Below are 14142 nucleotides of genomic sequence, written 5' to 3' on the forward strand. Positions count from 1 at the left end.
GGGATACCCTGATGCCTGGAATGGTGCTGGCACGGAGAGGTGGTGGCTTGGTGACAAGGATATGCAGCAGGCCTGGGCTCACTAGCTGCAGTGAGTTACTTAACCTCCCTGCGCCTCAGTCTCCTCCTGAGTGAATCCATTAAACAGTGCACCCTCCCACAGGGCTATCTGTGAACCTTAAATATGCGAGGTGCTCAGGACAGCGCCTGGCAGCAGGGGTCACTAAGTAGTCGTTTAAAAACAATAAATGCTGGAGAGGGTGTGGAGAAAAGGGAACCCTCTTGCACTGTTGGTGGGAATGTAAATTGATACAGCCACTATGGAGAACAGCATGGAGGTTCCTTAAAAAACTAAAAATAGAATTACCATACGACCCAGCAATCCCACTACTGGGCATATACCCTGAGAAAACCATAATTCAATAAGAGTCATGTACCACAATGTTCACTGCAGCTCTATTTACAATAGCCAGGACATGGAAGCAACCTAAGTATCCATCGACAGATGAATGGATAAAGAAGATGTGGCACATATATACAATGGAATATTACTCAGCCATAAAAAGAAACGAAATTGAGTTATTTGTAGTGAGGTGGGTGGACCTAGAGTCTGTCATACAGAGTGAAGTACATCAGAAAGAGAAAAACAAATACCATATGCTAATACATATATATGGAATCTAAGAAAAAAAAAAGGGTCATGAAGAACCTAGGGGCAAGATGGGAATAAAGACACAGACTTACTAGAGAATGGACTTGAGGATATGGAGAGGGGGAAGGGTAAGCTGTGACAAAGTGAGAGAGTGGCATGGACATATATACACTACCAAACGTAAAATAGATAGCTCGTGGGAAGCAGCCGCATAGCACAGGGAGATCAGCTCTGTGCTTTGTGACCACCTAGAGGGGTGGGATAGGGAGGGTGGGAGGGAGAGGGAGAGGCAAGAGGGAAGAGATATGGGAACATGTGTATGTGTGTAACTGATTCACTTTGTTATAAAGCGGAAACTAACACACCATTGTAAAGCAATTATACTCCAATAACGATGTTAAAAAAAAAAAAACCTACCCTGAGGTAGATAATTTCATCCAGGAAGTCACTGCCCAGCTCCCAAGTGGCAAAGGGTTGGCCCAGTGTGTCCCACCCCAGGCCTGGTTTCCACTGTGTCATGCTGCATATTTGTGTGACCTTTCCCCTTTCTCTAACTGCCCTCAGCCTCCCCTCTGGGGTGCCAGACCCCCGCTTCGAGAGTTTGCCTCCTAGACACAGAGCCATTGTCAGTTCTGGACATTTTAGTGATAATAATTATTATGCTGTACTCTCTGCTGCAAAGTTACTTGGTCTGCCTCTCCATCACTCCCTCCTGTTTTCACACGTGAGAATAAAATCCCAAATGTTTCTAATTTTTTTTTTTGCGGTACACGGGCCTCTCACTGTTGTGTCCTCTCCCGTTGCGGAGCACAGGCCCTAGACGCGCAGGCTCAGCGGCCATGGCTCATGGGCCCAGCCGCTCCGCGGCATGTGGGATCTTCCCGGACCGGGGCACGAACCCGCGTCCCCTGCATCGGCAGGCGGACTCTCAACCACTGAGCCACCAGGGAAGCCCCCAAATGTTTCTGATTTATGACCTCATCTTTTCTCCCTGCTGCCCAGTGCTAAAATGGGGCTGGTGATCATCATAACACTCTGTTTACGGGCTGCTGCCAGTTTAATGAGCTTGTGCAATAAAATAAAAGGCATGTGCACAGCATTGCAGCTCTGTGATAACTGACAGCCATCCTCACTTGGGGTGTTTCTAAATCCCCGCTTGGCACCTGTTCAGGTGCAGGGATGAGGCGGGCTAGGCAGCAGAGCAGCGATTGGCTGGTGGAGAGATGGAAAGAGATGGAAGAGGAAGCTCTGACCCTGTGCCAGGCGTTAGCATCTCAGAACACCTCTCTGGAAGCGTCCTCGGCCAGTAAATGACACTGAACGCTCAGGAAATGGATGCTTAGGAAGCACTGTGAGACCCACCTGAACTTGGAGAAATTAAGTCAGTTGAATCTTTCTTTAAAAAATGAAAAGTCAAAAAGGAAACTACGGGTGGAGAATCAGCTCAGAGGAGCGCGCGTTATGCAGGAGCTGCTGTGGCGATCAGGACAGCAGCCCAGGGCTGGCATCTGTCTCTGCACGCAGCGGTGGTCCCGCCCTTCCTCCTGGTTGCACCCTCACACCCATCTTTCCTGCTCGCTAGCTCTTCTCTCCAGTAAAACCCCTGAATCTTTAATAAATTATAAACATGTTTCTCGTCCATCTGCCGGAGCCAGATCTCAGTGTTGGCAGCTTTTTCCATTTCCCTGGTGCCCCTGATAGATCTTGCCGTTTGATGAATCTTTTAGATCCTCTCACAGGAAGCCCACGCACATTCTGAGTCCCCACAGTGGCCTGTTTTAAGGATTTTTCCTGGCCCCTTGGCCTTGTTGCTGCCAGTGCCCAGGGCTCGCGTCCAAGCGGGACTGCAGCCCCCCTGGGCCTTGAAGGGCAGGTGGCTCATGCGCAGGGCTTGGGGAGGTGGGCCCTATCCCCTCGGGCTCCTGTGCCTTAAGCAGGTTGAGTTCACAGTGGATGCTAGGGACAACTACCACATTAGAAGTCACGGAACCTGGACGCAGCTCATCTCGGCCGCTCACCAGGTGTGTGAGCTTGAGTGAGATCCTGAGCCGCAGTTGCTCTCATCTGTGGAGTAGAGGTTCTCAGAGGCTGCTGTGAGGGTCCGAGGAGACGGAGGATGAGTCCAGGCACCATGAGCTGAGAACAGGGGCAGGAGGAAGACAGTGATGAGTGCCGGGAGCCGGGATGCCCGTTCCTCAGAGCTGTGATGCACCGCCTTCTGCTGGCCTGCCCTCCCTTGGGCCTGTGCACACAGGAGGCGCTTATGGGATTTCTGCCCAGCCTCGAGGAAGAGCCCCTGTCCTTTATCCTGCAGGAGCAGGAGGCTGGAGGGGGCTGAGCCCCGGGAGCAAAGCAGCCCGGCCGCCAATGGACGCCTGTTGGGCCAAGTTCCACCCACTTTAGGAGGTTGGACTAGGTCCTCTCCAAGCCCCTTCCTGCCTTGGCTGAGCTCTGAGCTTGTAGTTCTTGTCCAAAAGCACTGAACATTGCCTGGAGGCAATATTATTATTACAGTAATATTTACCGCAATGCAATAATATTACTCACCACCATTGACTCAGCAGCTATGAAACACCACGTGTTTTGCCTGTATTCTCTGCAATCTCCACAGACAAGCCTGAAAGGGAGGTATTTGTCCTCAGTTTACAGGTGACGACACTGAGGCTCAGAGAAGGTAAAGGACGTGCCCAGGGGCACACAGCCAGTTTTCAGCAGATCCAGGATTCACACTGACGTCACAGCCCAGGTTCCTTTCTCTAACACTGATGTTCTCTTTGCTCTCTTTACCGCCTCTTGCCTCCCAGTGCCCCTTACCCGCTGTCAGACAGGGCAGAACCACTCACTAAGGACGCCTTTCCAGCCTGTGCAAGATCTGGCTCCACCCAGCGGGAGGAGGAGTCTGCAGATTTAAACGTCATGTTAAAAATAATGATAGGGCTTCCCCGGTGGCGCAGTGGTTGAGAGTCCGCCTGCCGATGCAGGGTACACGGGTTCGTGCCCCGGTCCGGGAGGATCCCACATGCCGCGGAGCGGCTGGGCCCGTGAGCCATGGCCGCTGAGCCTGCGCGTCCGGAGCCTGTGCTCCGCAAACGGGAGACGCCACAGCAGTGAGAGGCCTGCGTACCGCAAAAAGAAAAATAATAATAATAGTAATGATAGTCACTATTTGTCAGGCATCTATCATTACCTAACATATTAATAATTTAGGGGGAAAAATCTACAAGTTAAAAGGTGTTGTCTCCACTCTCCAGGTGAAGATACTGAGTCTTGGAAAAGTAAATGTGGATGTCCAGCCACACAGTTGAGCCTCCGCTGCAGAACGGCCTTCACAGCCTTTCGTTCAAATCAACCATGCTTATTGCACGTCAGCTACGATCAAAGCTTCTGGTTACTGATGCTCTGGGAACCTTTAGCAGGAGAGCCTTGGGCCCAAGCTCTGTTTCACAGATGAGCAGACAGCAGCCTGCAGAGGTGGCTGGTTTACCCACCGTCTCGCAGCTGGTCAGTGGTATCCAGACCCCTGGGCCAGTATTCTGCCAACTGCCTCACTGGGCATCCGGCCCGCAGGTCCAGAACCGTGCTGTGACGGGGATGCTGTACCCTGTGTGTGTCCATCTGTCCCTATCTCACCCTGTGAGATCCAGCACCTCCTCCTCCATGAAGCCTTCTTCACATTCACCCCACCCCTGCCCCATCCCCGGGCAGAGGTCCGCTTCCCTCTGCTCTCCCAGCGCCACATGCATGCTGCTGCGTCGCTGTGCGACTATACACCTGCCTCCCAGCTGGATGCCTCCAAGGCAGGAAGAGGAGCCCCGTCCCCAAAAGCTCTCTAAGCGGGTAACTCCCAGCACCTCCTGCACCAACGTGTCCCCGAATAGCTTACCTCATAAAAGCTGGGATTTGGGATCCCATCACCGCCCGGGGTGTGGAATGGGACGCCGTCTCCAGCGCAGTGCCCAGGCCTGACCCTCAGCGCAGCCCTGGCAGCACGGCCTTCTCAGTCATCACGCTCGTCTGTCTTCTCTCCCGTCTCTGATGGAGGCAGGGAGGTTCTGCTAAGCTCTCTGTTTATCACCTTCCTATAAGGAGACAGATGATTATCCTTCCACTCCCTGACATCCCCCTCATTCCTCTTGGTGCTGACAGTGCTCACTGCCGCCTACCCCTCTGCCTGGGTCCCTCCCAGCCCCTCCTTGCCCGCCATGGACCCTGCAGCACACCAGTCGAGGGACCCCCCCCCCCGCCCCAAGTCCACCTCTGCCAGCCCCCTGCCCTCCTCCCTTCCCACTGCTCCCAGCTTAGACTCAGGTCTGAATCCAAAGGTAGGCAAGTCCAAGGCCTCTTCTCACTAGGGGCCATTTCAAGGCATTTTCCTCCTCTTTTATAATGGTTATTTAATGAACAACAAATCACCCCCAAACTTTAGTGGCTTAAAACAACAGGAATCATTGATCGTCCTTATGGTCTCTGTGAGGTAGGAATTCAGAACATCTTGGCTGGGCGGTTCAGGCTTGGAGCTGCTAGAGCTGCCATCATCTGAAGGCTTGACTAGAGCTGGTGGACTCACTTCCAGGGGAGCTCGTTCCTGTGTCTGGCAAGTTGGTGCCGGCGGTGCGCAGGAGACCTCAGTTCCAACACACGTCAGCATCACTCCACAGGACTGCTTGGGTGTCCTCACAGCATGGCAGCTGGCTTTCCTCCAAGTGGCCAAGGCAGAGTCTTCGGTGCTTTTATGATTTAGCCTTAGAAGTCACACACTGTCACTTCCATCATTTTCTGTTAATCCTATAAGCTAGCCCTGATTCAGTGAGGGACAGAACTATATACCTCCCCTTTTAAAAGCATAAAAGGCTAAGTCATCAGCTCACCTAGGAATGCATTTCCTGAATTTCTTTCTCTCTTTCTCCATGAATGGGCATCTGATATACTTATCTCTTGTTCTAGGGACATGGAGATAGACAAGGGTCCTTCCCTAGAGGAGCTCATAGTCAAGTGGGGGAGATAGTCCATCTTGAGAAGTGCCAGGAGAGAGAGATGTACAAAATTATGGGAGCACAAAGCACAGGTCATTACCTATCTGGGGGAGTATGGAACGCCTTTGCAGACAAGAGATATTTGCTCTGGGTCTTGAAGGATGAGTAGGAGTTCAACAGGTGGAGAAAAGAGAAAGGACACTGCTCCATGCAGAGGTAATAGAGCAGTGGCAGAAAGCTATGGCAGCATATGAAGTTGCAATTGTGGAAGGTCTTGAAGGCTGTGAAAGGGAGTTTGGACTTTCTTTATCAGGAGCCACTGAAGGCTTCAGGCCAGAGGAACACCTGGGCAGAGCTTTGTGGTAGACTGGACATGACTGGCAGGGGCAGAGGGTGGAGGCAAGATGACTGGTCAGGAGACTGCTGCAGGAATCCCCCAGAGGAGTAAAGACTCTCTGAGCTGGGCCCATGGGGACTAGAAAGGAGAGGTGGGTTCAGGGGGTGGGGATTAATTAGGAGGTGGAGCTGACGTGATGTGGTGAGACGTTGTCTCTGTGGGGGGAGCACAGGCAGGTCTGAAGGTCATGACCAGCCTTTCCACTGTCTCTTCCCCTGGGGCCTTCCTTTCCCAATTCTTGGCTCCTTGTGGCTGACCCATCCCAGTCTGTGCTCAGGTCCTGAGCACAACAGCCCTGCCTTGTCTGTGTAAGTCCTCTTATTTTAGGGTTTGCTCTTGTAGGAAAAAGTGTTCAGAATTATTAGGGAGGCCAAACGGACGTCATGCCCATGGGCCTAGGATTGAGGTTCTTAAGTGTTTCAGGCCACAGACCTCTTTGAGAATCTACTGAAAGCTATGAACCATCTTCCCAGGGAAGAGAATAAAAACACATTTGTGTTACAAGTTTGCAAACAATGTCAGAGGGCTCACAGCCCCCTTGAAGTCCATCCTTGGGTCTCTGGATCCCAAGTTAAAAGCCCCAAGAAAGCCCCAGGCCTAGGAAGAAAGTAGAAAATGAGGAGAGGAAATGTTTGACTCACCAAACATCTGTTATTTACTTCCTCGTTTAATACCCCTGGAACAGCGAGAAACAGGAGGCAGTGTTTACCCAGGATCGCCCCTGGTGGCCCCAGCCTCACTTGGTGGGTTTATTTCCATTATTATAGTAATTTTCGGGCTGCGGGCTACAATTTTCACTTGCAGTGAGGTATTAACTTGGTATTACCCCGCATGTAATTGTCATACAAAATGATCCTGGACATGGGGAAGTGAATGCTTTTTCAAGATGGGGTTTTCCTACGAACGCTGGGTTTTAGGGCTCTGCCTCTTTAAATATGCCAGATTTCGGTGTGTGTGGCCGGAAGTCAGGGGTCAGCGTGGTGTGGTGGGCTGGAGCTGCTGGCCCAGAACACAGGGAGGCCTTGGCAGGCTGGGAGGGACACAGACTGGGCAGCAGAGCCCAAGGCTCGGGGGTGGGCTTATGTGGCTACCAGGAACTATGTGCTGTAACCCAGGCACGCGGCAAATCCCACATTTATGTTCTGTACGTCAACTTAATTCGACTCCAGGCCCAAGTTTCCCCGAGGTGGTGGGAGATTCAGCTCTAATCATTCTCGGAGCTTCCTGGGCTCCCCCGTAGGGCCAGGTGAGGCCCTGGGGTCTTACACAGTGCTGTGCAGCTGGAGGGGGCCCCACCAGACACCAGGCATCTGTCCATGCCAGTGATGCCCTTGGTTCCAGCCCTTGAGATCTGCTTTGTCTCTAAAGGTCTTCTTGTCCCGCTGCCTTGCCTTCCCCAGATGCACCCTGCTGGGGTACTGCACGGACCTCCCTCCCACCAGCATCATCATCACCTTCCACAACGAGGCCCGCTCCACCCTGCTCAGAACCATCCGCAGGTAAGAGCTTTCCCGTGTGTCAGCCTTCCAGGCTGGCACTTGGCGAGGGCATGTCTGCCCGCGTGGGGAGGGGGACCAGTTCAAGTGTTTCTAAGTACCTGCCAGGCACTGTTCAGCACACTCCACATGTATCCGCTAGTAGTCACTCCTCACGCTCCTATGAGGGCGGCTATTATCCCATTATACAGGAGGAAAGATAGAGGCCTGAGGCATCGGGTTACTTATAGAAGGTCACTGGAAGTCATAGAGGACTTGGTCCCAGAGCACTTGCCCTTAACCACTGCGTAGACTGCCTCTAGAACATGAGTTCTCATTTTCACAGATGATGAGGAAGCTGGGGCTCTAAGGCTGAGTACATCCTCCACCCCCAGCATCAGTCTGGGGTTAGAACTGGGGTCTGCCAAAAGCATCCAAGAGAGACTCCTGCCTTCCAGGCTGACCTCTTCTCTTCCTTGGAGGAGTCTTCTGATGCCACGCACCTCCATCCCCCTCAACACATGCTCACGCGCGCGCGCGCACGCACACACCCACACACACACACACCCACCACACACACACACACACACACCCACACACACACACACACACACACACACACACACACACACCATGAGGGCCTTCTTCTGGGCTGCTTCTCTGCACATCTCTACTCTAGCACTTAATGCATTTTTCCCAGATGTGATCCTCAATGAACTCCTGACGGGTAAGGCCTGTATCTTATTCGTGTCTTACCTCACCTCCCTGTGGCATAATAATTAGTCCTACGGCATAGAGCTGCTTTGGTTAATTCAGGTAAAGGGACTGAGACTGTGCTGGCACAGAGCAGCCATCCCTGTGTCTGCACAGCTAGTGAGCTCTGAAAAGAAAAGAGGCTCTGGGGTACCTAAAAAGGCACCACACTTGGAGTCTGAAGACCTGGGTCAAGTCCCCACCCTACCACTTCCTTGCCTTGTGACCTTGGATAGGTCATTAGCCACATCTGGAAAGATGGTGATAGAAAGGTCTTTCATGTTTCAAGTTCTGTCACATTTCCCACAAGAAGACATTACCCTGGGACATTTGGGGGCCATTATAATGTGGGGACCCCAGGTCCCCCATGCTTTCCTTACACTACGTTTATGTTCTCAGGGGCACTTCAGCTGCTGCCCTCAGACTCACCCGTCTCAGCTCTAAGACTTATTTCTCGTTCTCTTCCTGCTGCTTCTCCGTCTCTTTATAACAGTAATGATGGTACTTTATGATAATAATACTAACATGTTAAACGTATGCTGAGCTTTATGGTCCACAGAACACATTTTTTTTTTTTGCGGTACGCGGGCCTCTCACTGTTGTGGCCTCTCCCGTTGCGGAGCACAGGCTCCAGACGTGCAGGCTCAGGGGCCATGGCTCACGGGCCCAGCCGCTCCACGGCATGTGGGATCTTCCAGGACCGGGGCACGAACCCGTGTCCCCTGCATCGGCAGGCGGACTCTCAACCACTGCACCACCAGGGAAGCCCCACAGAACACATTTTCTCTCTCACTTCAGTTGGAGCCCCATCGAACCTTGTGAAGTCCAGGTGCACGTAGGGAACGGAGGCCAAGTCCACAGAGCTGGGAAGCACAGGAGCCAGGATTCGGGTTTCTGACTTCCTGGGTGGAAGTGGGGAGCAGTAGGGGTGCAGCCCCAGCGCCTCTGTCTGCCGGCCTGACGGAGGGCTTCCCCCGAGGCCCTGGTGCCCTGCACTCTGCAGGCGGCTTGGGGCCCATCAACACGATGCTCTTCAGAAGGCGCCATGAAGTACCAGACTGTACCCCCAATTCTGCTGGGCGCTTTGCTGAGAGAGCTCAGGACCTCTTTCCTGCCTCTCAGGAACTTCAGTGTGAGCCAGGCCCCTGGCTCAGACCCAAGTGTGTTGCATGAAAACATCAGAATTAGGGCCCAAGAGCCAGGTATGACCAGACGGGCATTAACATCATTAGCAGGCAGGGCGGAAGTGAATTTTAGGGGTGGAGGCAAAAAGATTACTTCTAGGAAATTCCGTGGCCAGGTGTCCTTTGCCTTGGGAATCCGTACCTCCCTTTTACTCCCTATCCTGTTGCACAAATAAATCGCTAGCCACTGAGAGAGAATTGAATGAAGAGCACTTCCTATCTCACTTTTGTTGATGAAGGGATCTTTCCTAAGGCGTCTTTTCATCTTTAACTTTCTAGAATTCTCATGGCTTTGCTGCCAGGCTCTGGCAAGGGAAGGATGCTCGAGGAACTGGGAAGGACCGAGTTGCCCTCTCGTCCCTGCCATGCAGCGCCTGGCCAGGCCTTGGTCCCTCTGCCCATCCCTGCCCAAGCTCCTGCATTAGCCGGGGATGGGGGGTGGGGGAAGGCACACATGGGGGCGCTCAGAGCCAGGCAGAGGCATGATGTAGTGGGTGATGGGGGGAGAGAGAGAGAGTCACAGCCTTGATGAGTTCGGGGACTTTTCTCACTTAAGGACTGAGAAAAGCCCTGAAGAATGGTTTATCTTGACTGGTGTTGCCACGAGACCCCGTGCATATGTGAGACCCAGGGCCGCCCCCTTCTTCTGGAGCGCCCTCCGGCCCCCTGCCTCCCAGGGGGGCTCCGGACCATGCTGACTGGCCAGTTTGTAGCTTGAATCTCCTTGCTGTGGCTTTTGGTAATAGCCTAGATTTAGAGGAGAAGTCTCTCAGATTCAGGTGGTTAAGAGATTGGACCCTGGGGCCAGATTTGCCCACTCTGCCCTTACCAGCCGTGTGACCTTGGGCACCTCCTTCACCTCTCTGCCTCAGTTTCCTTTTCTGCCAAACAAGGAATACTGGTAATAACTGCCTCACCTGATTGTGGAGAGGAGTGAATGACTTCAGGTAGGTGAAGGCCTTGGAACAGTGCCCGGCACAGTGAGCCTGGGTAGGCGGCAGGTTTCTGAGGCTGTGGCTCTCAAGCTTGAGCAGACATCAGAATCCCCTGGAGGGCTCGTTAAAACGTGGTTTCTTGGGCCCCATCCCCACGTATTCCAGCTCAGTAGGTCTAGAGTGGGGCCCAAGGTTTTGCATTTCTAACAGGTCCCCAGGTGATACTGATGCTGCTGGTTCTGGGATCACACGTTGAGAACCGGTATCGCCATCATTGTCAGTCCTCAGATTCCGGGAGCAGCTGCTGGGCACCAGGCAGGGTGCTAAGCTCCTTTTCTGTGGCGAGGCAGTGTGCTGACAGTTCAGTACTTCCTGAAGCTCTCCGGTTAGTGAATGGCAGATCCGCAGACACAGCACTCGAACCCAAGTCGGTCTGACTCCAGAACAACTAAACTCAACTGTCAACCGGCCCCAGGTCTTCATTCAACTGGTAGTTGTGGAACGTCTGATAAACGCTGCCTGCCTGTAGCCCCGTGCAGTTCTCAAAGCAATTTCAAATACATTTCCTCATTTCACACACACAATAGCCTGTGGAGTAGGTCAAGTAGTAACATCACCTGCCTTTGCAAGGAAGCTGTAATTACAGATGGAAATGAAGGCTGGGACCTTCCCGGTGTCTTGCTCAGGATCGCATAGTAGTGGATGGTAGAGGCTGCCTGGCCTCCCACGCTGCTGTACCTGCCATCTCTCAGGGGGTTCCGGGGGGCCCCATGGTTAGGGCGCGGCGGGCAGAAGGTGTAGACGCTGCTGGCAGCCGCCCTGTGGCAGAGAGCGAGCTGTGGATAGGAGACTCAGGATAATTCCCAGGACGAGTGTGACCCCCGATGCTCCCATAAGGCGAGCACTCACTCCCCTGCTAGGCTGTGAAAAGAAAGGGCTCAGAACAGTGCAGTGGGGGTGAAGCAAGGAAAAAGCCGGGCCCTGGAGGAAAGGGAGGGTCGGCTTGGCTGTAGAGGGACTGGTGAGCTGTCCTGGCGGAGAACTGATGAGACCAAAGGAGGGAGATGGAAGCCACCAGGGTCCAGGGGATGAAGGTGGGGTGTGCAGAAGAGAGGACCCAGGGGGACCATCTGGGCCGAGCCAGGTCCCCTGGGCTGGACTTGACCTGTTTCCTTCTCCAGCCACCCCAGGCACCCAGACCACCTGCCCATCTCAGGCCCTCCCAGCCCCGAGTCACTTTTTCGGTGCCCCTACCATCACTCCAATTGCTCTGTTTAGAGGAGCAAAAACCAGCCAGGTGTCACTAGGAAATGGTGTAATTAGCACTTACCGCTGACGATTTCATTCTTTTTTTTTTTTTTTCCTTTTTTAAACCCTGGACATTTTTCATTCGCTAATCATCTCTCAGTTCAACCAGCACAGAGCTGCACGCGATTTACCTTTTGATGTTCACAGAAGACAACTCTTGAATTTCAAAGAGCCGGCAGGGATTTGGGGAGATCGCGTGCAGAAGCTACAGCCGTAATCAAACCTCATTAGAGGGTATTCTTCCAGCAACTTTTCCCTCTCTCTCAGCCTCGCTCTCCCCATCCCACTCTGATTAGAGGGCTGGTTGTTGGGTTTGGTGTGTTTCCTTTCGGATGATCGTGGCGAGGGTTCCCTCCCACCACCTCCTGCCTGCCCTGTCCCCACCTCCCAACAGCGGGCTCAGGGCTTGGGGTTGGGGTTCCTCTCTCCCCCTCACACTAGTTGCCATGGTGAGAACTACAGTTTCATGAATAAAGGTAGCTCCAGGCGCAGTTCTCCTGGAAAGTCTCTGCATCCTGCTTAGAAAGGACAGCTCACCAGAAACAGGGCTCCGGTGCACACACGCCTCCGCCAGCGCCCATCTGAACCCCGTCCTCAATACACGCAGGGCGCTGGGTGCCCCACGGTGGGTGGTGTGGCCCGGGAATGTTTCTGAGGAACCGTGCAGTTTGGCATGTTCAGGAGAAGCAGGATCCAGCCACCTCAGGCCTGAAACCCAGAATGAAGCCAGAAACCTAACCTTGACCTGTGGGTACAGATCCACAGCACAGGAGAGGAAATGAAGTCAATTCAAAAGTCACCACTGATGCACAGAACAGTAATAATTGCTACACTTTTTATCACTGTTACCAGCAGACACTGTGCTAAATGTTTTAGAAACATTCTCCTTTAATTCTCCCAACAGCCCTGTGAGTGATAGGTGCTATTATTATCCCTGTTATACAGATGGGAATACTTTACTGCACAGAGCAGTAAAGTAACCTGCCCAAGGTTACACAGCCTGTAGTAAGTAGCTCCTGGACCACAAGCTTCTCACAGAGCTCACATCTCCTTTGATCCTCATCATACACCCAGCGCCCAGCACATAGTAGGTGTGCACTAAATGGAGTGAATGGTCATGGGCCAAGGCACAGCTGGACTCTGGCAGTACAGACAGTAGCTTGACAAGGCCTCTGCCGCCGGGGAGGTGGCCATTTTGATGGGCCAACAAAACCAGCCCTTGGAGTCAGGCTGGCGTGAGAGCCGCAGGAAGCTTCAGATACAAACAGCTGAGGGACCCCAGAGGAGGAAGCAGTTCATTCTCACTAAGTGGCTTGGAAAGGCGCTAGGGAGGAAGTGACATTTGAATGGATCCTTGTGGCACAGGAGGGGCATTTCACGCTGTGGCAGCGGTAGGAGAATGGCCCTCGGTTGTAACAAGCAGGATGTCTCCAGATAAAGGCACTGGGCACGAGGAGGCTGGAAAGAGGGCTGGCTCCAGGTCGGGAAAAGCCGTGAAGAGCGTGCTGAGGGTTTGGGGTGTAGATTGTGGGGAGCCTTTTGTCAACCTATGCACTTGCATTAGTGAGGAAAGTCACACGATCGGAGGTCAGATCTATGCTTCAGAAAGCCCACTCTGGAGGTCACGGGAGGATGGCCTGACAGGTCGGGCTACTGAAACAAAACAGGCAGAAGAGGTTGGATCAGGTTGGAGGTATAAGAGGTGAAGGTGATCTGAGTGATACTTTTCAAGGAAAACCAGCACATCTTGGTCACTGGTGTGATGCAGGATTTCGGGGAGAGGGAGGGTCGATGAGGGTGGCACCGGATCTCTGGGTGCTATGTGGGTGGTGGTGACATTCACTAAGACACAGCAGAGTTGTGTCCCAGTGGCTCACAGTGAGCAGTGTGACTGGACAAAGTTTTTCGGTTGTTCTGAGTTTTATTCTTCAAATGCACTGGTGTCTATTTAAAGCTCAGGTTGAGGGCTTCCCTGGTGGCACCGTGGTTGAGAGTCCGCCTGCCGATGCACGGCACGCGGGTTCGTGTCCCGGTCCGGGAAGATCCCACATGCCGCGGAGTGGCTGGGCCCGTGAGCCATGACCACTGACCCTGCCCGTCCGGAGCCTGTGCTCCGCAATGGGAGAGGCCACAACGGTGAGAGGCCCACGTACCGCAAAAAAAATAAAAAATAAAGCTCAGGTTGATACATGTATTTGCCGCTGGAAGTCATAACGATCTTTCCTCTTTCAATCTCACAGCATATTAAACCGCACCCCTATGAATCTCCTCAAGGAAATCATATTAGTCGATGACTTCAGCAGTGACCGTAAGTACCATCGCTCTCCTGTGCTGTGGACACAGATGTCTGTTCCCAGCCCCTGTGTAACCAGCAGAGGTGAGCCCACTGCTTCCCTGGGGGTGGAAGAAGCCTGGGTTTACAGTAGGTTGGAAGACATTAAGTGTCCAGGCGGGGCTCAAGGAGTA

The 14142-nt window shown here is 53.0% G+C and overlaps 1 protein-coding gene across 2 annotated transcripts in view; it reads left to right on the forward strand.

Annotated features, from left to right (window-relative positions):
- GALNT14 (polypeptide N-acetylgalactosaminyltransferase 14) overlaps positions 1–14142 on the forward strand; it is a 222474-nt gene that overhangs the window by 156731 nt on the left and 51601 nt on the right. For both annotated transcript variants that reach the window (XM_073791464.1, XM_073791465.1), the window contains exons 3-4: positions 7422–7520; positions 13917–13984. In XM_073791464.1, coding sequence (XP_073647565.1) covers positions 7422–7520; positions 13917–13984 — 167 coding nt within the window. The remainder of the gene's footprint in view (positions 1–7421; positions 7521–13916; positions 13985–14142) is intronic.

The sequence above is a fragment of the Tursiops truncatus genome, chromosome 14, assembly GCF_011762595.2.
Source record: "Tursiops truncatus isolate mTurTru1 chromosome 14, mTurTru1.mat.Y, whole genome shotgun sequence".
Taxonomy (NCBI): domain Eukaryota; kingdom Metazoa; phylum Chordata; class Mammalia; order Artiodactyla; family Delphinidae; genus Tursiops; species Tursiops truncatus.